Here is a 25,710-nt window from a genome sequence, read left to right as displayed (position 1 = left end):
TTTTTATCTTAGCGAGTTAGAAGGAGAAGGGAGTATACCCGTGTGTACCCGGGTGACGTTTCCGAACGCAGCCTAACACGAAATACCCCACCCGCATGCGCCGTCAATGCGTTCCGGCCGTCCATATAAACACAGTGCGCTCTGGAAGCTTCTCTGCTTGCTCGTTGCAATTTTGCTGGTAGTTTCGATAAGAGGTGAGTAACATAATATTTTCATTAGAGAAATAATCCTGACGGATTTGATAAGCTAAAACACTATAAAATTAGGTTGCAAAGTGATTTTAGAAACACGCGTTTCTTTCCTATATATTGTTGCGCCCGTGCCATTCGTACTTCTGGGCTGAAATTGGCTCCGCTCCGCAGAAGTTTCAAGCCGAAGCGCGTCCCTTGACAACGGGGACGCATAGAATTATTGATTTAATTACCGCCTGTCAGATCGATCTGGTGACTCGTTTCGTTCGGACCGGTTTTCCCAGATCTCTTTATTGTATTCCGTTCTGAGCCTGAATAAACCCGAGTTCTTTTGTAATAACGAGAGTGGTTATTTCTGCGATCCCGGGAGCACGCGTACGCGTTCGCGAGTGCGCGCGTCTCGAGGAGCGAACGGAGCGTAACATTTTGGGGGCTCGTCCGGGATCGCAGAAATAACCACTCTCGTTATTACAAAAGAACTCGGGTTTATTCAGGTTGTAAAGTGAAATGATTGAGTTTGATAATTTCTCGCCCAAGGTATAATACTCATAGGTATAACGATAACTGTGTGTTAAGAGTTACCAAGACTGTTTAGTTTACAATGTAAGGTTGTTACAGAAAAGATCGTTGCTTAAGTTTTGATTTGAATTTATAATGATCGTTATTTGTTAACGCATTCACTTATTTTTATATGTAGGTACCTACTAGACGATATTAATGCATAAATATAAAAAAAACATTTTGTTATTGTGTTCTACTTCATGTCACTGGCTGAAGCCAGAGTAATTTTTATAGGTATGGCTTTATTAAACTGGGCACGATTTTATCAGACCTGGTCACGATATTATCAGACCAGTTTGATAATACCGCGTTTTCTCACTTTTTGAAAAATTATTAATATTTTAGTTTGTGTTTAACTTTCAACATTATTGGTATGATATATGGATAGCCAAATAAATGACCTATCTAAAACTGCACAGTTTGTTTTTTTGAAGCATTTCTGAGCTTAGATATACGCTTCGGTTCTTAGGGGCTCGGTAATTGCCAACTCTCCCCTATATACACTGGGCAACAAAATTATCGCAACAAAAATTTACGTCAAAAATTTGCCCAACTTCAAATAAGCATAACTCCGCGAAAAATTGTCATATCTGAAAGATTTTTTATTTTTATTTTAAAGGGTGAAGTCTGTACTTTAAGGAACCAGTGTTAGATTTTGAATTTAGCCTCCCCCCCTCCCGCCGTTCTTCCAAAAGTAAGGACGTGTTACGTCTCCAAAAAATTGCATACTTTGACACATTCTACGGAGTAGAATGAATTTTTTTCGTAACTAGCATGGCAACCATCGTAAAATATGGACTTTTCCCTGCAAATTAAAAAAAAATTAAGTCCGTACGATTTTTTTTCGCCGAGTTATGGCTTATCAAAGTTACCTATGCATTTTTGTGCATTTAATTACCGCCAACATTAGTATTACCCGATGAACACTACGGGGAGGTTATTGGTCGGATTTTGCCTATCGTGTATGTGTGTGTGTGTGTGTGTGTTAGCAGAGATTTGCGCAAACTAATTTTTATTCAAACGAGGCATTGTTACGATTTTGTCTTTTGTTTTCCGAATGAGCAATACAATACACTAATACGGTGACTGCAATACTGTGAAGTTTTGTAATACTAAAGTAAGTAACTTCACAGTACATTACTTCTGTAAGTAACTTCACAGTATTGCAGTCACTGTATTGTATTGCTCATTCGGAAAACAAAAGACAAAATCGTAACAATAATGCCTCGAGGCATTATTGTTACGATTCATCGTTTCCTTACTTACTCGGTTAGGCGGAGCGCGTGCCCCGAGGGCTTCGTGCCCCGGCGGTCACGGTGTTCTAGAGCCAAGCGTGTCAGAGTGGCGTGAGGCCTCGCGGCCGATCGCCGTTAATACTCCCGCGTGATCCGATTCGAGGACACTGCCAGGCGGGGAGTTTGACTGGGGCGGTACATCTGTCAAAGAATAACGCAATAACGCAATAACGCAAATAATGCCTCGAGGCATTATTGTTACGATTTTGTCTTTTGTTTTCCGAATGAGCAATACAATACAGTGACTGCAATACTGTGAAGTTACTTACAGAAGTAATGTACTGTGAAGTTACTTACTTTAGTATTACAAAACTTCACAGTATTGCAGTCACCGTATTAGTGTATTGTATTGCTCATTCGGAAAACAAAAGACAAAATCGTAACAATGCCTCGTTTGAATAAAAATTAGTTTGCGCAAATCTCTGCTAACACACACACACACACACACACACACACACACATACACGATAGGAAAAATTCGACCAATAACCTCCTCGTAGTGTTCATCGGGTAATACTAATGTTGGCGGTAATTGAATGCACAAAAATGCATAGGTAACTTTGATAAGCCATAACTCGGCGAAAAAAACGGACTTAATTTTTTTTTAATTTGCAAAGAAAAGTCCATATTTTACGATGGTTGCCATGATAGTTACGAAAAAAATTCATTCTACTCCGTAGAATGTGTCAAAGTATGCAATTTTTTGGAGACGTAACACGTCCTTACTTTTGGAAGAACGGCGGGAGGGGGGGAGGCTAAATTTAAAATCTAACACTGGTTCCTTAAAGTACAGACTTCACCCTTTAAAATGAAAAAAAAATCTTTCAGATATGACAATTTTTCGCGGAGTTATGCATATTTGAAATTGGGCAAATTTTTGACGTAAATTTTTGTTGCGATAATTTTGTTGCCCAGTGTATGTATATATAATATTTTTTTTTAATTATTGTGTTACATTTGAAAGGTTTTTTAATAGTTGGAAAACATATATCTTACTGATGAAAAAGGAGCTGAACATGACCTTCTACAAAGAATATTAGAAGTATTTATGTAACAGTTTTTATTTTTTATTGCTTGGCTTTTTTATACTGAGGGAACACGATTTGCATTTAATGGTTTGTGATAATTACTTAATGCGAGTTATGCAAATTTGCGAACTTCATATCTTTCTTATCGGTTTCTGTTGTTAAATAACTTTATCACACTGAAAATAACCTAATAAATCAAAACATTTGTTAAATTTTAATTTTAATAAAATATAGCGACACGAAGCAGTATGCGATTTTTATACGCGGTTTTTCTTTTACGCAGTTTTTTTACACGGCAAATAATTCTTCCGTTTACGCGGTGCTTTTTATATGCGGGCAGAAAATGTATCTTTCTATTGTATTTATTAAACTTATTATATGTATATCAGTAAGCTAAATGTTCTTACTCCGCTTACTCGATCGTACTTATTACGATAATCTGACTTCTTTTGAAATTTATTTTACATGAACTATTTATTTAAATAATGTAGAAAAAATATTTATATGACATTTACTTAATATCTATTTTGTATTAATTATTTAAAATAATTATTTGTTAAAAAATTTACTTAATAGTTATTTAACATCACTTGAATATTTATTAATTTGTGGAGAGCACAAAGCTTATTTACACGCGAGTCTCAGCCGCGTAAAAAAATGCCACGTGGAACGAATATTCCGTGTAAATCGAGTAAGTGTATATATAGAATCTGCGTATCTATGTCAGAATGTATAAGAATATATTAGAATGTTTATAGATGAATATCATTAAATTGACCGGAAAAGACGAAGGTTATCGCATATAAAAAAATCAGCGTATTATTAGTCATAATGGTTATTTAACATCACTTGAATATTTATTAATTTGTGGAGAACATAATGCTTAATCACACACGATTCTCAGACACGTAAAAAAATGCTACGTGTAAATATTGCTACAAATATTCCGTGTAAATCGAGTAAGTAAGTATCCCTCTCTAAAAAAGGCGTGCAAAGTCGAACTCGAATATATTGCGGTTATTGTTGCCACTTTTCCGCGGTGCCGATTGATTCTCTCGCTGCGCTTACTTTATTTGCAGCTGTCATCGTATATTTTGACAGTGTGTGTATCAAGGAGTTAATAGTGTAATAGTAATAGCATAATCCATTCCATCCATCCATCCATCCATATCTAAAAAAGAGATGTAAAGTCGATACTCGAATCTATCGAAGTTTATTGTTGTCGCTTTTCCGCGATGTCGGTTGGTTCTCTCGCTGCGCTTACTTCGTTTGCAGCTGTCATCGTATATTTTAACAGTTGTGTGTATCAAGGAGTTAATAATGCAATAGTAATAGCATAGTGTTAAAGCTATTATAAATAGCGCGCGCCAAGCGCGCATCTGTGGTGTCCAGTATATATAAAATCTGCGTATCTATGTTTAGAATGAATATATTAGAATCCCAGGTAGCACATATTAGTTTCATATACGTTTTTTGAACGTATTCATAGTTTCATAACCGTAAAGAACCGTTAAGAAACGTTTGAACAAAAATGTTTTTGAAACCATGATTTAAGAAACGTATTTTTTACGTTTCTATACAGTAACAAAAATACCTATTTGTTACATTTTTTCTTTCAAAACTATGCACATATATCCACTTATTTACTTAAATTAATTTTGTCCTACCGGTTTTTAAATCTATTTGTCATCGGACAAATCTGAGCTTAGAAAACTTCCAACAGTTGCAAAATAAACGTTCTGCTGAACATGGCCATTGAAAAAACATTTATACGTGTGTTCCGTTTTGAAGAACTTCCTGAACTGGTGCACACAAGTAATGCAATTAAGTTAGAGTGAGACAAGTATATTTTGTTTCACTTTAACTTATTGCACGAATGTGCACCAGTTCAGAAATTTCTTCGAAAAAGAATAGACGTCATAGATGGTATATGCATAAAGCTTCTAGAACATTCTCACGCATATGTCTCAAAGACGTCATAAACACGTTCAAAAGACGTAAAAAGTAGGAATTTTAAATGTCTTTATCTAAAATGTCTTTATCATTAAAACAAAACGTTTCTATAATAATTTTTTAAACGTTATTTTATCGGAAATAAACGTTCCATTGAACGTTTTTCGAATGGACATTTTTACTCATGAGAAACGTTTCTAGAAATCGGTTATAAAACGTTTCGGAAAAACGCTTATAAAACATTTCTGAAACGTGTATGTGCTACCTGGGATATATTAGAATGTTTAGATGATTATCATTAAATTGACCGGCGCGACGGAAAACAAGTTATATAAGACATATAAAAAATCAATGTATTATTAATCATAATCCTTGACTATTCGACGCAATACCTTTTTATATTAAGATAATTCCTCTATTTACGTCACAAGGATTAACGCTCAATTACTCTATTACGTGCCTTTAGAGTAAACACAGTGCGCTCTGGAAGCTTCTCTGCTTGCTCGTTGCAATTTTGCTGGTAGTTTCGATAAGAGGTGAGTAACATAATATTTTCATTAGAGAAATAATTCTGACGGATTTAATAAGCTAAAACACTATAAAATTAGGTTGCAAAGTGATTTTAGAAACACGCGTTTCTTTCCTATATATTTTAAGGTTGTAAAGTGAAATGATTGAGTTTGATAATTTCGCGCCCAAGGTACAATACTCATAGGTATAACGATAACTGTGTGTTAAGAGTTACCAAGACTGTTTAGTTTACAATGTAAGGTGCTTACAGAAAAGATCGTTGCTTAAGTTTTGATTTGAATTTATAATGATCGTTATTTGTTAACGCATTCACTTATTTTTATATGTAGGTACCTACTAGACTAGACGATATTAATGCATAAATATAAAAAAAACATTTTGTTATTGTGTTCTACTTCATGTCACTGGCTGAAGCCAGAGTAATTTTTATAGGTACGGCTTTATTAAACTGGGCACGATTTTATCAGACCTGGTCACGATACTATTAGACCAGTTTGATAATACCGCGTTTTCTCATTTTTTGGAAAATTATTAATATTTCAGTTTGTGTTTAACTTTCAAGATTATTGGTATGATATATGGATAGCCAAATAAATGACCTATCTAAAATTGCACAGTTTGTTTTTTTGAAGCATTTCTGAGCTTAGATGTACGCTTCGGTTCTTAGGGGCTCAGTAATTGTCAACTCTCCCCTACTACTTTTCTATCGTATTTTGCAAAATTTTTTTTTAGACTGTTATAGTGTAGTATCATAAATTAAATTTCATTAAATGTTATTTAATTTTATTAAATATTTGTAGATATAAAATTTTAATTATGTTCTCTCTTTATAGATAATTAACAAAGGATTACAAAACTTAATGTATCAAATGCTGTAAATTAAATAATAATTTACATAAATTATCTTTATATTAAATTAACACTTTATTAGATTTTAATAGCTTTACAATTTTAAAATAGCACAATCTTTATGTATGCATACACATTTATATGCGCGTCATTTAACATTTTCATTTTAGGCATCTTTCTCTGTTTTTAAATATTTTTAAATGTAACAGTAATTTAAACAATTATTAATTTATAAAATATGTGAATTTATAAAATTCACATATTTTATAAAAACATGTAAAATTATAATTTATCTAATTTTCTACTAACAGTATAATTTGTTAATAAAAACTTAAATAAATTAATTTAAAATTTTTATTTGCACACGCATGTCCACAGACACATACAACATATCACAAAATTTGTTGTAAGTACAATACGATTCTTCGTACCGGAAACAGCCATTTTTTCTCCTGGCAAAATTCGAACAATATTGCTTCCTCATAGAGGAAGCTTTGTTTTCATAAACTTCGTATATGGAACTTTGATCGCATATAAAACTAGATCTAATCAACCAAATGTTAATGAATTATATATGAAATAGAAGTAGAAAAGACCGAAGAGAAAATTGTTTTTTTAGTTTTCGATGCCAATGTGTTCCTTATGTTCTAAAACGTCGAAATATCGCATTAAAAAAAATGTTGGTATGTGTGTATGTGTGTATGTATGTATGTATGTGCCAAATTTACCGAAATTTTTATAACTCCAGAACTAATCAACCAAATCTTAACGAATTATATATGAAATAGGGGTAGAAAAAACTGAAGAATATAATAGAATTAATAAAAATTGCTAATAATAAAGGGGTTACCGATTTTTGTTTAAAAAAACAGCCAAACTTACCAAAATTTCTATAACTCAAGAACTGATTAACCGAATTTTAAAGAATTATATATGAAATAGAGGTAGAAAAAACTGGAGAATATAATAGAATTAATAAAAATTGCTAACAATGAAGGGGTTACCGATTTTTATCTAAAAAAATCTATATGATTGCCCTAATTTCCACAAATTTTGAGATATTGAGCTTAATTTTTTTTTATGGATAGAGTATCATTAAAGGTAGGTTGGTGTTGAATTTGGCAATGATCGGTGAAGGGGTTACCGATTTTTGCCTAAAAAGTGTACAAGTTATACATGTAATCTTATATATAGAACGTATCATTAAAGGAAGGTTGTTTTGAATTTCGCGAAGATTGGTGAAAGGGTTACCGATTTCTGCCTAAAAAATATATAGGGTAGACCGAGGCGAATCGGATTACTAATTATCCGAATGCATCTATCTAATGATAGTTATATTTGCTTTCCATGCACATTACGTTTATTTTTGATAAAACTAAGTGCGCGCGACAAAAAATAGGACACAATATTTTCTAAAAAATTACAAAATTTATACTTTAGCACGTTAACTAGTATGGTGATTACCTCTATAAGTGAAAAAATGAGTTCATTAGGGATAATTTCTGTCCCTGTTTAGCGAATTTTAATTGGTCAATGTTTTTTATTGTTCTCGAAAAGTGCAGTGATAGAAAAGGACGGATTGGCTTCTTAATTCTCCATTTCATCAGTTCCATTTACTTCTAGAGTAGAGTTTATATTCCAGTATAGTATATCTTAAAAAAAAAAGATTTAAAAAGGTGCCAAATGTATGTACCCATTACAAATTATACAAAATTATTATATAAAACTGTTTTAATTTATACTGAAACAAGCTTTTTTTTTTAATTAACGTCCTCTGCAAGGATTACACCATTTTACAGACATTATTTAATTATTATCGTGTTTTCTTGATGTTCTCCAATCTCCATCAGATCTTATACAAAACAGAGATTAGTGGGCCTATTCTGTAAAGGCCAAACACAGACTTTTGCACAACACAAGCTGTGCTTTGGCATTAATTCTTAATAGTTTTATTGTCGTTATATTTGCTTTGCATAGATATTATATGTATAAAGTAAAAAAGCTGGGCAACGACAATAACGATAACGAAACTATCGGTAGGGAGTTATAGAATAGGCCCGGAACAGGGCCATAGATCCAGTAAACTACATATCACATGCAAAATGACTACCCGTTAGCATTTATCTTTAACACAATTAATATCAGAATTAAATCTCTGCTTAACAAATGTACTCGCAAACAGAACGAACTTCCACCTACGCTACGATTGAAGAGGAACGACGAACTTGGTTTACTGTTCCATATGTCTCGAATATTTCTGAGGAATTTAAAAGGATTGTTAAAGATCAAAATGTTAACTTGTCCTTTTACAGTTTGAACAAACTTAAGAAATTTATTAAAGTACAGAAGGATATTCTCCCAATTCAATCTAATAAAAATGTTGTATATAAAATATCTTGTAAAAATTGCGACGCTTCATATGTTGGTCAGACGATGAGACAATTAAAGACTAAAATTTCAGAACATCGCAATCATATCCACAGAAATACAACTACTCAGTCTGTCATCACTGAACACAGAATGAATTTCGATCACGAATTTAATTGGGAGAATGTCGAAATCTTGGATAAAGAAAAATATTTATCTAGGAGACTAGTTTCTGAGATGACCCATATCAAGTTGCAAAAGAATAGTCTTAATTCTCAAACTGACACAGACTTTTTACATCATGCATATGTGACGGTTTTAAGCAAATTGTAATCCATGCTCATAAACATTTTGTTGTTGTCAAATCGCGTTTTACTATTAGTACATTAAATATTTATTATTTTGTTTTATTGGCTTGACCTACAATTTATAATCTTCACCGTTGTTTTGACCTACGACTTGCTTCTTCTTGCAATATCTAATCATATCATTGTTGTGTGTCGTGTCGACAAGATCGTTAAGTCTCTTCGTAGAGAGTATTTTTATCTGCCATAATTTATATTCATTTTGCGTATGGCTCTGAATTCCACGTTTTTTAGACTGATTGGCGGGTTTTTTAAGGTTTTCTTCTTTTAGTTATTAATATCGCAGCATTAATGTAACAACTTTTACAGATATGAATCAATTGGTCTATTTTTCCAACATAGTTTCTGAAACTTCGAATCAGTAAGCTCAATGTGGTATGGAGAACGTTTAATTTATTTTAATTTATACCGCTGAAGATGGCTCAAAGTTGAGTCGAAACGTACGGATTGATGTAAATCACAACGACCAATAAATCAGTAAGGGCCAAAGCACATAACATGGCGTAGCGATATACGACGGTCGTAGTCCCCGATCTGACAGATCAAGATACGCCAAAGCTTGTACGTTACTTACGTCCACGACTACGACTGTCATATGTGCTTTGGCCCTAATTCTGATATTACGCACGGAGATCTGCGTCTGACCTTTATAGCCTTTACTTCTCTTATTTCAATTTCAAGGGTCCTTATACTATTTTAATGGATTTTTATTTTACATATTTATTAACCTTTGACTGCGTGCCGACTAGATTTGTCCTGGAAAAATAGAAAGAATGCGCCCAACGCCCAAGGCATCCGCTTGTAAACAAAAGATAGGCGCGAGCGAGAGAGTTCAGAGAGTGGGGAGCGCTCGCCCGGCGACGAGCCGGACGAGCAGTATAAGCGCAGAGACCACGAAAGCTATCGGTCTCCTCGAAAGTATAATAAAGATTTATTCTCTCACTGTACTGACCCGAGTCGTGTATCCTACCCCGAGATCCTGACATTACCGAGAACGTTCATAACAAGATTTGTCAGACTTGAAACACAGTTCCGGTTGGAGTAGTAAAATCCCCCTCTACACCTAATTAAATCAATTCGATTTAATTTTTTATGCTATATGTATCTAAATAACTGTAAAGAAATTATTGCGAAAAGTATTACCTCAGCCAGGGTTCGAACCTGGAACTTCCTTCATTCCGTGAAGGTGTCGTACCAATTCGACCACCGACATGTGGTGATATTTATCGCAATAACCTATTATTAGTTGTAATATTACGCGTACTTTCAGCCAGCGTGATTTAAAATTCGAAGTATAGCTCCAATGGAAATTCACGAATATAGAAAACGGACTAACTAAGAACTAGGCGCGGTCGTAAATGATGCGCGAAAGTTTTATTTTTATTTGCATTTTACAACCTTATCTTCCAACCTTGGCTACGCGCCGACTAACGGTGGAAGATATGTGAGAAGATATGTAAGATACTGGTTGGAAGATATGTAAAATAGAAATAAAAATAAAACTTTCGGGAGATTTCACTACTCCAACCGGAACTGTGTTTCAAGTGTGACAAATTTAGTTGGCGCGTAGTCAAGGTTGGAAGATAAGGTTGTAAAATGCAAATAAAAATAAAACTTTCGCGCATCATTTACAGCGCCTGGTTCTTAGTTAATAGCCCACGCGTAATCGTGGGTCCCAAAGTGGGTTATATCCGTGTTTATTTTTCCCAGAGCCGTTTCTCTTGCAACATCGAGATACAATATAAGCCCGTAGACTACCATACATTTAGTTATTCTGTTCCTGTCAATCAGAGAAGAAACATCACTGCGTCTGTCGCAACATGACTGACCAAAGCAAAGACACACCTTTCTATTATTCGCAAAGCGGTGACACGGAGGAGGATAAGGTCAGTCCTATATATACCCCATTCTCCCTTTTCTTCTTTCAATTTTATAATTCAATTCTTCGTTCAATTCAACTTTCGTATCTTACTTTTTGTTTCGTTATTGATCTCATGCACAATAGAATAAAAGTCATGATTTTTGTCGTATAGAAACTTTTGGAGCCGCTTAAATACATTGTTCAATGTACTGAAAAACATAGGTGTACAAAATTAACATCTGTTTTCAACCACTGGCTTCAAATATCCCACAATCAACTGCAGCAGATTGATGATATCATAAGGATTGTTTACAACACGTGCATCCTGTAAGTAACATTGACACTATACTTTACATTTATATTTGTTCTTTTGACTTTATTTTTCAAGTTCACATGATATTAATTATATTACAGATTTTACTTAAATTATGTGTAATAGAAACATTTAATTTTAGTAAATTTAATTATTTTGTATGTCAAAGTTTACGATTATTTGAAAATTTACGTTTAACTTTTGTTTATGTGTTAAAATAACTTTAAGACATGTTGATTTTTTAAAGTAATTGTGTCAAAAGAACTCAAAATAATATTTAATTTCTAAATGACATATATATATATATATATATATATTTATTTATTTATTCGACATAAATAAATAATATATAAAATATAGTATTTATATAAATATATTTGTTAACGAAAATACCTCATACGGATATATAGAATTAATAATTTCCAATAGATTAATTAACTTAAAAGTAATAGGTAAGAATTTTTTTCGAAAAGAAATTGTCAAAATAATAAGAGTATAGGTCAGGGTCAAAGCATGAAAATTTCTGCAAGAATTATCAACATACTTTTTTATTACAATTTTTTTATGTTTATTAATCATTTTACATCATCTCTACATTATTCCAAAGATCGCTCTTTGGTTATCGTGCACCGGCAACTCAGATTCACGCCGAGATACCGAGAAAGCATTTCCATCGTAAAAACATTCGTCGATCGCGCGAGCTAAGTGAGAGCGACAAGGAGGGAGTGATATTCTCCCTCTCGCGAATAAATAAATAAATAAATAAATTTCAATTTTCACAAATTTATTACTCCGAAACTAAGGCCTATTCAATCAAACGCCGGGACACGTATCTCTTTTTTTCACCTCCAGAATAACCAAAAAAATTGGCATCGAAATCCCAGGGTGAGTTACCTGAGCTTCCCCTTGTCAGTTTGGTCCGTTCTATCTGGATACGAGCAAAGTACCAAACATTCAGGGACACCCTGTACCCAGATAGCACTAAACATTTCTATGAACGTTCTATGAAAAATCTTCAAGAATATTTGGAATATTCTATAAGTCAATCTTATATATTTACAGTATCTTTATAATATATTCGAATGGCACTACTTCAAATGTTTTTTTAATATAAGTAGAATAATCTATCGAATATTCTATATAATATTGTATGCATATTTATAGAATATTTTATAACCATTTTAATAAAATATTTTATAAATTTGCATTGCATATTTCACAGAATGTTTTATAGATCATTCTATGTATTTACATAGCACAAAATAAATAGGGGTAAACAATACAGTTGCTGGCCACTCTACAATGATTGGCCACATCTTACAAAATTAAAGATTATAAAAGAAATACTATTAAAATATTTTTAATTATAAATGCATATTTAATACACTTTTAAGAGAAACACTTTTAAACATTTTAATAGTATTTCTTTATAATCTTTAATTTTTTAAGATATGGCCAATCATTGTAGAGTGGCCAACAACTGTATTGTTTTCCCCTATTTTATGACCATATAAGTTTTTATTTTCTAAAACAGCTGAATTAATTTCATCTTTTTTACAAGAAAAACAAAAAATTAATACAAACGTTGCACTCAAAATAATACTTTTTTTTACTTGTAATGTAAAATATTGTGTATAAAACAGAACATATTTCAATATATTATAATATTAAAAATAATTACCAAAATTTTTGAACTTAACGGAACTAAAGATTATATATATCTACATACACATAGACATGTTAGAAAAAAAAAAATAATTTATAAAATTAATCATCAGTTTATTTCAACGAAATTTAAAGAAAATAAAATAAATGATTATTACTCATTTATAAAAAATAAAGATATTTCATAAATGAACAATAATCATTTAAAAACTGCCAAACATGTCATTTTTTATCTTTGGTAATTGCACTCAAAATAAAACTTTCTTTTACTTGGAATGTAACTCAAAATAAACTTTGTTTTACTCGGAATGTAATATCTTACAATTTTTTGCTTTTGTTAGCTGCTTCTCTCGTTCAGTTGATTTTACGAGCTAATATTTTATTACATCCTCTACCATCGCTTCGGAACAACCATGTGTTTTTTGTAGCAGTCAATATTGCTGAGCAAGTTCAAAGATTTGAAAAATTACGTTTTCCTTTAAAACCTATCCAACTGTAAGTCTTAGACAAATCATTAGATATTATTCTCGCCAAAACGCGTTTCACCATCTGTTTGTAGGATGATCCTCCAATTTGCATAATTTCCTTGACCTAAAGTACAATAAATTTATGTAAATACAATAAAAAATATATTAGTAAATAAATTTACTTACAAAATTTTTGAAATTATTGTCCTCGATTAGAAATTCTTTTCTAGCGCTTCTAAATCTTTTATTTCTTTTAAAGGAAAATTATAAGTTTTAAATATAGAATCTTTATTTGATATAATAGGTTCATTTTTCTCAGAATTTGCTTTCATTAAAACGCTCAAATCCTCTGAAATTTGTTGTTGTCTCAGATTAATTATTTGCAATTGTCGTAATAATTGTCTCTTGAAATTAATATCTGAAACAAAATATTTTTCTAAACATACATTTTGTATAATTAGTAATGTCCATTTTTAGAAATAGCAAACATTTGCAAACTATTGATCATTATTCTAATATGCACTATTATAATATGCATTATTAGAATATGCATTATTATAATATGAACATTAAGGAAAAGATACACAATATGTAGCAAATATTTTTTAGCAATAATATAAAAATAGAATGTGATGCATAATATAACCAGATAGATTATCAGGTGGTTTTACAGTTTCTGGTGAAGATTTATTGTAAGCAGATGTAGTGGGTAGTTCACGATTTTCTTTTTCACCATGTTTTCTTACTGTATTATTATATAAACATTAAGGAAAGAATACACAATATGTAGCAAATATTTTTTAGCAAAAATAAAAATAGAATGTAATGCATAATATTACCAGATAGATTATCAGATGGTTTTGCAGTTTTAGGTACAGACTTATTGTAAGTAGATGTAGTGGATAGTTCAAGATTTTCTTTTTCATGATGTTTTCTTACTGTAGTTGATTCAATCGCAGATTTATTTGTGACTGTAGATTGTAATGATTTTACACCAGCTGTAAAAGTTAAAATTGTACTTTCCTTATTAAAGTTTAAAAATATAGAACAATGCTTACAAAACACACTTAATATTATATATGTGCTAAAACATACTTTTAGAGGGTGAAGGAAGCAATATTGAATTTGATATCATATCATCGTGTTCAGAATAGTCTGAACTTGAAGTTTCGGAAATATTGTTGTTTACTTTGTATCCTATAATTAGATGAAACATTCTGTTTATCGTCAAAATAAAATATTTTATAACAAAATAAAAAATGGATAAAATCTTACCCTTTCGTGTGGTACATGACGAAATGGTAGATCGAGGGGTAGAATCAATATCACGCTGAGCAACATCGTCTCCAGAACTTTTCTCATCAAAAAATCGTTTTTTTTTAATCTGTCTTTTAGGTTTAAAATCTGAATTAAGATCTGACGTATCTTCTGCTTTTGCGCACTTTGCTTTAGCTTTCAGCAAATTATCTTAAACAAACATATATCCAATAAATAATATAATAAGTTAATATATTAAAACATAATATTCAATCTAATAAAATGTAATAAAAAAAGTATTCCAGATTCAACATTCTATAAACTTACCATATATTTGTCCACCTGCTAATTGTCGTATTGTACACAAATTCCATTCGCCAAATTTTGGAGATATACACGATGATATGGCTTGTGTCAATTTTGACCCTTTATAAGGTGGCCAATAACAAATGTCATCGAACACCCAAGCAGATGGTACAGCCTCAACAACATTATCATGAACGAAATGAATTATCTTCCATTCCATCTTTACAGTTTTATTAAGATCAAATCTTAATGATGTAATTTTATTATTGCTTTACTAAACAAAACATATTACTGCAAAATATAATATTTTGATTTATATAAATGAAATTACACATAATTACATATAATTAAAAAAATATTTTATTATATTTATCTATTGCATACATTCACAGAAGCCATTGTTAAAATAAAAATGTAAAGAAAAATTTACAGAATCAATTTTATATGTAGATAATATTTAAACGTGAAGGAGAGGAAAAACGACAAAACCATTATTATTTGGAAAAATAACAAGTTTGTTAATAATATCATTTACTAACCAAAGTGAAGTAGAGCCAAGAATATTTACGGAGTAAATATTTAATCGTGAAGACTGGCATGACTCATTAAAAAAATTATAAACGTTTTCAAACTTTCTACCAATAATATAATAATTATTATTGCGTAAAGCAAAATTATCAATAAGTAGGGGAGACCGGGGCTAAAACGTCTACGGGGTAAATACGTCTAATCAAATATCTCGGAACCTGTATATTGTGCGAACTCGCTATTAACATTGTAAACGCTGCTTATAGTACCCATGTGACCAACGGAGTTTCGGCAGGTTACCTGCCGTGTTATGATTTTTACGAGGGCAAACGTGTTTTCGAAAGGTAAAAGTTACATTTTCTGCGCGTGGAAATTTTGTAATATCTGCAATAATATTTGCTCTCCAAATCTCGAGGTACATGATTATATAAAGAGTAATGCATGCTGAACACGAATCCAGTGTAGTTTTTTCATTATCGTTGATGTCTAATATTTCGTGGGCGATCAAACCTGAAACTTGTGTTTGGGGCTAATCGGTCAGTAAGCAGTCCGGGTGCATTTCCAAGGCATTTTCGGGCTCACTGCATATGGAATATGGATGAGACGGGAATTACAACCGTTCAGACACCGAATAGAGTCATCGGACGTCGAGGAGTGAAACAAGTCGGGCGAGTGACTTCTGCGGAAAGAGGAACCCTCGTAACTATTTTTTAATAATGTTTCGCATAAAAATTTTAAATAAATTTTTATATTTTTCTCTTAAAAAACAATTATTGCATGTATCCTATTATTTTTTAGGATTAGATGTACGTATATGTATTGAAAATACAGTGCAGACTGTTATACCCCGGCATTTTTGAGATTTCAATTTTTCCACCGTTGTCGTTTTTGCTCTATACCGGTTAAACAAAGCGACGTAGACAAAAATTTCCTATATAAATTTTGTAGCTAAAGGTTCACTCTTTACAGTGGTATACCACATTTAACTACAATTATTTATTTTGTTGTTAAAAATCGGCACCGAAAAAAAACGGACTGTTTAGCCCCGGTCTCCCCTACTACAAACTTATTTTTAAGTAAAACAATTGTTTCCAATGTTTGTACTCAATTTAAAGTTTTGGAATGTACAATTCTTATATTCTTTTTCGAAGTCATTTGACGGTAAAGGTCCTTCATTATGCTCTGTGCTGAACAATATTTCGTTTTTGATTGTATCACATGTTGATAGTGTATCATCTTTTTCATGCAAACGACGTGAAATTTGAGCTAATGGTTGGTTTGGCTTTCTTACCAATTTTGTCAAGGCTTGCAAACAATTTTCAAACGGAAACGCACTAAACAAATCCAATGTTCCATAGATCTTAGTGTCTTCCACTATGTGTGATAATCCATGCACATTATGAGAAATATATTCATAACCATAAATAACTTTTACTTGATCAATGAAGTATAGCAATAAGCTATTTGCGAACTCACTATATGTTTTGTGTAATTCTGTAGATATCAAAATTCTAATTGCAATATGTAAAGTAAGAAAATGTAAGTACTTATCGTAAGGTATTAAATTCTGTAAAACTAGTGGTCCGCTATACAATAAAAAGAATCTAAATTCTGTCGCTTTCCAACGCTTTACTTCATCCAATGAACGCGTTTTTCTAACAAATTCAATAGGAACATAACTTCTTATCGATAAAAGTAAATCAGATATTTTTTTTATACATTCCTTTGATAACTTATGTGAAGGTTTCCCTTGTAACCATATATTTAAAAGAAGTTTTTTTACGACGCCTAAACAAATCAAATGCATGTATTCTAAAGGAAAATTAGTTACCATTCCAAGATTAGGTATATCTTCTAAAATAGATACTCCATTATGATATTCTGGCTGCAACTTACGGCGAAAACTATCATTTGTTCTTTTTCTTGCATTATTTTTAATAAAAGAGACTCTACCTTTTATATATTTACCTTTTTGTATACACTTAGTACAAGAATAAAATCCTGAATGCCCTTTACAGTAAGTTATGAAAGACTTTGCAGGAGCATCACAAATAAAACCTTTAATTGTAAATGGTAAAACTCGCCCTTGAAATACAAAACCATTATTTACTAGTTCAATAGCTTCTTTTACAAAATCTGAGAGATATTCATTAACATTAGTGGGTTTTTCGTAACCATGGTAAATACCAATTACAGATATGTTATGAGGATATTTAAATAGGGAACATAAAATTGGGTAAATTTGACTACTAGAACTTTTACTCAGAGGTAATCCATCTATATTAATTAGTAAATCAATCGATAATAATGTGGAAATGTCCACCTTAAAAATTAACTTTTCTACTGCAAACTTTAAGCCAAAGTGTGCATAAATTCCTGGCTCTACATTTTTTGTTAATGTTTTCCGAGGTGTTGTAAGCAAAGTTCTAGGATCATTTGGTAAATTTGAAAGAATAGGTATTGTTTTCAATAAACTTAGTAATGTTCGTAATGACTCATGAGACATATTGTATGTAATTGCCCATTCACGTAACTTAGAAAAAAAATTACTTTTTACACTATTGTTTCTTAAATTAACATCACAGTTGTTATCATTAGAAATAGTCAAAGGTTGGCTATCGAAATCGTTTAAACTATTATTGCCATCTTCCATACAAATATCAGATAAATTTTCGTTAGAAATATAGCTTTCACTATCATTTATTTCGTCAAAGCTTTCGCTACTAGAATTGATTCTGTAAATTTCTGTCAAATTAACAACAGGATCGGCACATGTATTAATATTTTCATTCATAAGTTTATAACAAGTATCTGTGTTTTTTTTAACTTTTCTAAAAAAAGTACGTTTTTTTTGCATTTAGGCATTCTTATTTACAGTACTATTTATAATTTATAAACAAAATACTATTATAATGCAATAATATAAGGCTAGTACCATATAATCTGAAATCGAAAAAAGAAATTTAAGTAAGTTAAATTTAAAGTAAAACAGATTTGTAGTACATATACATATTCTGCAAAGTTTCTGATTTTTTGGAACTTTCGACTTTTCGAACTTCCCTTGTGAATAATGAAGTTGTGGAATATGTAAACATTTATATGTAAATATTAAAATTATCAAAATTCTGTTTAAATTTACCAAAAATCTTGATAACTTAAGACTGAATTCTGATAACTTTAATCGGATTTTTTTAATCGTTTATATTTTACTAAAAATGGAGTAATCAAACCAAATTTTTTGTTTATATTAGGTATATTGTGGTATTTATTTTTGTTGGTGAGTTAACACAAAACTATATACAAAATAACAATTTTCATTATTATCATCTTTGTTACATCATCATTGTTACAATTAAATCTTATTATTATGACAAAATATAAAATAAGAAACTTATAAAATATATAATATATGTATATTAAAAGTTTTTAGTTAAATCTATATTTATATATATTTAGTTAATCTATATTAATCAAACTAAAAATGTTCATCTGCAAATATATTTCAAATATATATTTGGTAATCAAAGAAACAAAAAATTACACTTTGTTAGTTAAATACTTTCAGAAAAACAGTTGATGAAAATATCTTACAACTTATGTCGCATTATTGCAAACATACAACCACTGCCCATCCGAACATGAATGACAGGAAAGGGAGATATCAGATTTTTTAGACACACAAATGTCAAGTTTGTAGTTAATTCCACTTCATAAGCATGGAAGTGTGAATTGAAGCCAAAAGTTACCATGACTCGACATACAAAACCTATTTCTCCTTCATCATTTTGAAATACTTTTTCAACCAAACCAAATACGGGGAGATTGTCATTTTCTTCACAAAATTGTATTACTACGCAAGTCCAGAAGCTGTAAGTAATACCCAACTCAGCAAGAGACAAGGCCCATTGAAATTTGCGGGAACTGAATGTGAGAATAGAAAGAAATCTTCACTGAAAGAAATATGATCTAAACATTCCACACTGCAATGTTATCTTCGCAAGGTGTAAGTCCCCTTTTTGAAATAAAGCGATACGACAAACCCAACTGCTCCTTGATACACAAAGTTTTCGTAATATTTTTCCTAGATGTAGTACAGTTAGCCTCTTTCTTTTTATCTTTGTGCTTGCCTTCAAATCGAATTGAAGAAAGATTTATAAGCGGACCAGATTGTTCAAGAACTGTGCCGTAATGAATAAAGTTATGCCCCTTTGGCTTCACCCTCTCATTCAGAAAAAGCTCCTTAAATAACTGAAGATGTTCAATGACAAGTGTTCTTAACTGATTGGCATAACCCTTTTGTAACTTTCGGCACATAACAATATCCATAATTTGACGCATAAGCAAGTATAATTTCCAAACATTATTATTTACAGAAATAAGATCTCCCACAAGTACAGAGAATATAAGAATAAAAATTGACATTTCACTGCCTGACGTTTTCAATGACATATTTTGTATTTCTTTTCGGGTAAAGTTCGGTGGTTTGTTTGAAAAGGCATTACGATGATAATCAAAACTATTAAGCCTTGAATTCAAAACATTCAACAACAAACGGTTTTCTACAGGTGCAATAAAAGCACACAAATGAAGTGATGCAATATAAGCTCCATCAAGAAAGCAAACCTTCTGGGCCATCATGTAACCAATCCACAGAAAAGTTTGACTCAGTACTGAAATACCGAACCTCATTCCAAACTGATTTTTCTTTGATACCAGTTACATTAGTATCTTCTAAAACAACATCAGCAAGATAAGTGTCGAGCCGAAGTCTACTTTCTTCGAAATCATATTGAGCGACTTCTTTGTGTGTTTTGCAAAGCCGGCAATAGTATGCAGCATTGAAGCTGTCTACAAAGCCAAGAATTGAATTTAAGCCCAGGTTGTCACCCATCACTAATCCTAGTGCAAAGTAAATTTGTTCAGATCCATTTTCTGTGTTAACAAGGATTCCCTCAGATTGTAGAAAATTCAATTCATCTATAACGTTATGAAATATTTTATGATTTTGGAAAACAACTCTATCGGATGAATGAAAAAGACTAGCCATAAAAATATTTTCTAACAAGGAATTTACTTGAGGAGGAAAACATGCAATAGAATAATAAAGTGCTCCTAATTTCTGAATACCAGCATGTGAGCCTAACGCGTTATTAACTTCAAAATCATCAAAGTAGAGAAATAAAGGAATTACAAATTTGTCACTAAAATATTTTGCAACTTTATTTTTCCACAACTGACCTTGTATAAAATTCTCCAATATCTCTGTCTCCTTTTCAAGTTCACGCATGTAATCTTTAACTGAAGAGAGAACACCTGGCAAGCTGAACAATTTTTGAAGGGTTATTGTCATAGGTATAAATTGTGCGTGGACAGAAACAATTTCTTTCACCATGACCCCATGAATAATTTTATCATCAATCCTGTCACCAATTATATAATCATAAATTGGAATTAAGTGCCCAGATTCTCTAAGTGCTTTAAATCTACGATATTCTGTCGAAAAGTTAGAAAAAGACTCGAGAAAAGAATCAAATAAACATCCAAGTTCATCGGATCCATAGCATTATTTTCTATCCCTTTATGTCTCAGCTTCTCGTTAATCACTGGCTTTAAAGCGAGGATAAAAGACTTCGATGTAGTGATGAAAAAAAAACGTTGCATCCATGTGGATAGTTTGTGGATAAATCTGCATTCACGTAATTTCTATTAAAGATTATAATTAATCAAAGTGATATAAAGATTATAATTAATGAAAGTATTATTATACTGCGTTTATGCGCTAACCGGATGAGGTCCCGATCATTATTTATTAGGGATGCCATAAGAAAGGTTTCCTTATTTTTGTCTAGTGAGGCCCTTGTAAGGATTTGATAAGAATGTTTTAACTTTATAAATATACTTTTTTTCATAAATATATTTACGAACACAAAATTTCATAATGAGCCGGCACTGATTTCTGACATTCACCCGACATTAAGAAATATTATATCATATATCCAATTCAAAATTTCATTACTCTTTTTAAACTGAATTTGTTTCTTAAGATATTTTTTGAAAAATTATATATTTGCGCTGGTTATGACATATGTAGACTATATATAACGCTTACATCAAATTAAGAAGTAGTCTACCACGTAAGGCAGTTGGCTCACGATGCAGAGGTCCCGAGGTCTCGAGTTCGAATCCCACCAAGGTAAGTGTGTTTTTCAAATACGAGAAAATATTTATAATCATAGACTGCATCTTAAGAAATAAATTTAGTTAAAAAATAGTAATAAAATTTCGAAATAAATAATTTTTTTTATGTCGGGTGAATAATTATTCAGTGAAACATGTCACTCTTTTCAGAGTTGAAGAATCACTCCAAGTAAAGAATGAATAAGTAACTCACTTTTTCGAAAAGTGAAATTTCACTCCAATTAGACTGGCAGTATTTTCATTATTCTTAGGAGTGAAATCTCACTCTTTTGGAGTGAGATTCCACTCCAAGAAATTTAGAGAGAAAGCTCGTGGATTTCACGTCAAATCGATGATCTCATCCACGTGGACTACAGTACCGTTCTTGAGCGGATTGTCCACTCGAATGTCCACGTGGATTCCACGATGCTGATCCACGTAGCAATAACGTGGATTTCACGTACTGTTTTTATCGGGTACTGGTCAATTCGCCCGCGTTGACGAATAAATGCTCGATTTCGTTGAAACCCGGATTGAAACCCACCTCGGTCGAAAACGCCAAGAGACAAGAAAAATGCATAAGATGCAAATTATACCTACTTTACGTTACAACAGGCCTGTTCACGCCACGGCGCCCAACGACCAGCGTTCCACAGCGCGCGCGCGTTTTTTATTATTGTTTCTAGTACGTGGTACGTGCTCGCGGAGTGGCGCGGCGCTGCAGTAGTTCGACTTCGCCGCTTAATTTGATTAGTTTTGCTACACTCTATAATATTTATAGAATATACTAACAGAATATTTCTACTGACAATTTTATAATATTTCCAGTACATTTATAGAACATCCTTTAAAACGAAAATATTCTATTAACATTTATAGATGATTTCGTTGAGAATATTCTCTTAACAGAATATTTGACGCAGCATAACATATTTATACAATATTGTGTTATCTGGGTGGATATATGAGAACGCAATTAATGGATATCTTCATGCACATATACTCTGGTTTACTCGAGCGTTACTTCTGTAGTTATAACTTACTCAAATTATCGTAAATATACAATAATTCACTCCGCGTAAACGGGGATCTGCATAATTCACTCCGCGTAAAGGGGACGGGTACGGCACGATTATGTCTGAATCGACCTTTAATCATACATACCTTCAAATAATCCAATAAGGTGCGACAGTTTCATACGTTGCAACGCAATTTTGCAACGCTTATCCATAACGACGAAATAATAGAAAATGATAAATAAGTTGACCCGTGTATACACTCTTGCACTTATATTTGTACATATTTGTAAATATTTATACATATTTTTATAGAATTATAAAATTCTTTTAATAGATACGACGATGTACAGGATAATTCCATTTTACGAGATGGAATTCCCGTTACCCATAACATTTATGGGCTTTCCGGCACAATAAGTGCCACCAATTACGCACAATTTATTGCTGTCGAAAAAGCTCTTCACTTACATCCCGAAGTAAGTATTACAGTTGTAATATAATTATAGAAAAAACGTTTAGAAAATTGAATCTCTTCGGCTTTGATATGTAGCAACATAAATCAAAATGTGAAATAGATACTTTTCATAAATCCAATATCCCTCATTATTGAATTGAATTTAGACTTTTCAAGAATGTCATATTTTTTAAAGTATCCACATTACTATATTTCAAGAATTGCAATATTATATCATAGATAGTTGAATTTATAGAGCATTAAATGCTTTTTAACAAGTTTGTCCTCAAGTAATTTAAAAACTTTTAGAAGTAATAAAGACGATGTGTGTGTGTGTGTGTGTGTGTGTGTGTGTGTGTATTTGAAAGATATAACATTCTTGAAAAATCTCACGACATGTTTGCAATTAAGCACTTATAAAACTGTATACATATTTCTTTACAATCAGCACTGTATTGATTACAACCAGTACTAATTCGAAGCTCAACAAAATCGCGCCAATATATTAAATTTTGTTAAATACAACGTAAATTAAGTTATCTATTTTTATATTTTAATTAACAGGCAGTTAAAATCTTAACTGAACATATACTGGAATTTAACAGAGGCCAGGGTATGGATATGTATTGGAAGAACAATTTAATGTGTCCAACTGAAAACGATTACAAGATGATGGCGGAAAGAAGTAAATGTTTATGATTTTGTGATAACTTTTATTATCTACTGAAACAGAAACTCCATTTTAAAAACTAAATTACATATATAAAATTCGAATATTAATTAATTTTATAGAGGCTGGTTGGCTGATAAAGTTGATGGCAAATTTAATGAAACTGTTTTCAAAGTGTGAAATAGACTTGTCCTTGTTGTTAAATTTAATGGGATTTTATTATCAAATACACAATGACTATACCAACTTGTGTGTTTGTAAGGTAAGTAATTTGTTTAATTTTCATTATTAATTTGATTAATTTTCTATTATGCGAATTGGGTCTCGGAACCTCTTGAATGAAAGGTAGATATAGATTCTCGAACGATAAAAGAAATTACTGTGACGTGAGATTCATTTTCTCGACACTGGGGTGTAAAATTCACTCAGGGTGCCCGTTCCCAGGGTTAATTAAGTAAACTTGAACTAACTGAATTTGTTATTATCACAGGACCCGAACGATAAAAGTTTTTGCGACGATCTGACCGAAGGGAAGTTCAGCTTCCCTATCATACATGCCCTTAAATACGATGATGACAGAGAAATTATAAGTATCCTTTAACAAACATTATGTTTAAGATAATATATGTACTTACTTGACGTAGGAAATTATTTATTAAATACGCATTTACGTTCGAAATTTTTATAATTCATAAAATTTAAACATATATCCTTAATAAAGCCTATAGATATTCTAAAACAACGAACTACGGATACCAAAATTAAGTGTTACTGTGTGAGCTTGTTGGAGAAATTTGGTTCTTTGAAATACACGAGGGACACACTGAAAGAACTGAACAAAAAAATAAGGATAGAAATTGATCGTTTAGGAGGCAACGAAAAGTTAGTAAAAATGCTGAACGAATATGAGAATGAGGTGCCGTACACCAGTACCGAAGCTGAAAGTGATGTTAGTGTAACTAAATTGTAAAACGTCGAATATTTCGTTCAAAAAATAATGAATATTTTTCGTTTAGAAAATTGTTCGGGCAATCGTATATTTCGTTTTTACAAGATACATTATAACACAGAATAGATTGTTATGTAAAGTTGATACATTTATTTCTCATTGAAATTTAATCTTGTATATTTTCAGATTGTTTGTTAATTTTCTCTTTACATAATTATACATATTGTACAATATAACATTACTAATTGTAAGTATATTAAATAATTGTAAGTCACTTATTTTATTTGTAAGTCTTATTTATCGCTATATATACCTCTTTATCGTAACTTTTTGGCGACAGCATCAATAGTATAATAAAATTTCTTATTTAATATTTTTACAATAAATTTTATTTTTTTCAAGTATCAAAAAATGGAGTTTCTTTCAGCGTGGCTTTTCTATATAAATAAATTCACCGAGTAGAAGACCTTTAGATTATTTGATCGCCCATCTCGGGAGCACTCATCAGAACTTCCTCGAATCGGTCGTAATTCTCCTGCTCTGGAGTTCAAGAGGCTCTCGCCTACCGACTACTACCGAGTCGGCGCCCTATTGGCAAGGATCTCGTCGCCCTAGCGCGCTCGATGCAATATGCAGCAAAGGACAGTACCGCTGAGTACCGCCAAGAGGCCGGCTGCAAGCACATATATATCTGTCAGGAGCTCACGGAAATAGAGTTGAAGGAGCCGGCGTCCAATTATTTTTTAAATGGAAGGAATCTAAAACTAACAAATGAGCGCTATATATAACTCGTAATTAATTATTTTTACAATTTTTATTAACATTATTTGAAAATTGTTTTTAATTAATTAAAATTAATTATAAATAAAACTTTAATTAATTTTACAACATTAATCAATTTTTT

At 31.7% G+C, this 25,710-nt stretch overlaps 1 protein-coding gene and 1 pseudogene across 4 annotated transcripts; one reads left to right on the top strand and one right to left on the bottom strand.

Moving 5' to 3' along the window:
* Positions 1-107: 107 nt before the first annotated feature.
* Positions 108-25,700, top strand: LOC139773677 (terpene synthase-like). Of its 4 annotated transcripts, XM_071708296.1 has the most exons (11): positions 108-194; positions 5,495-5,564; positions 10,851-11,026; positions 11,174-11,328; positions 23,068-23,209; positions 23,752-23,872; positions 23,980-24,119; positions 24,348-24,447; positions 24,586-24,806; positions 24,993-25,053; positions 25,234-25,700. In XM_071708296.1, the coding sequence occupies exons 3-10, from the start codon at positions 10,961-10,963 to the stop codon at positions 25,002-25,004; spliced, it is 957 nt and encodes a 318-aa protein (XP_071564397.1). In that variant the 5' UTR covers positions 108-194; positions 5,495-5,564; positions 10,851-10,960; the 3' UTR covers positions 25,005-25,053; positions 25,234-25,700. The 4 variants fall into 4 exon arrangements, with proteins under 4 accessions (XP_071564397.1, XP_071564396.1, XP_071564394.1 ...); XM_071708295.1 differs by lacking the exon at positions 25,234-25,700 and having other exon boundaries at positions 24,993-25,084; XM_071708293.1 differs by lacking the exon at positions 25,234-25,700 and having other exon boundaries at positions 115-194; positions 24,586-25,084.
* Positions 12,894-15,229, bottom strand: LOC139773608 (uncharacterized; annotated as a pseudogene).
* Positions 25,701-25,710: the final 10 nt, after the last annotated feature.

The sequence above is a fragment of the Temnothorax nylanderi genome, unplaced genomic scaffold (assembly GCF_030848795.1).
Source record: "Temnothorax nylanderi isolate EJ_2023f unplaced genomic scaffold, tnyl_v1.0 TNYL_tig0065_pilon, whole genome shotgun sequence".
Classification (NCBI taxonomy): Eukaryota; Metazoa; Arthropoda; class Insecta; order Hymenoptera; family Formicidae; genus Temnothorax; species Temnothorax nylanderi.
Note: the sequence above shows the minus strand (reverse complement) of the source record. Positions and strands in the feature narration are given on the sequence as shown.

Excerpts from the sequence above, each read along its gene's own strand:
- LOC139773677 (XM_071708293.1), top strand. The coding sequence starts at position 10,961 with ATGACTGACCAAAGCAAAGACACACCTTTCTATTATTCGCAAAGCGGT. Across the intron at positions 11,329-23,067 it reads GTTTACAACACGTGCATCCT|ATACGACGATGTACAGGATA; the intron begins GTAAGTAACATT and ends TTCTTTTAATAG. Across the intron at positions 23,210-23,751 it reads CTCTTCACTTACATCCCGAA|GCAGTTAAAATCTTAACTGA; the intron begins GTAAGTATTACA and ends TTTAATTAACAG.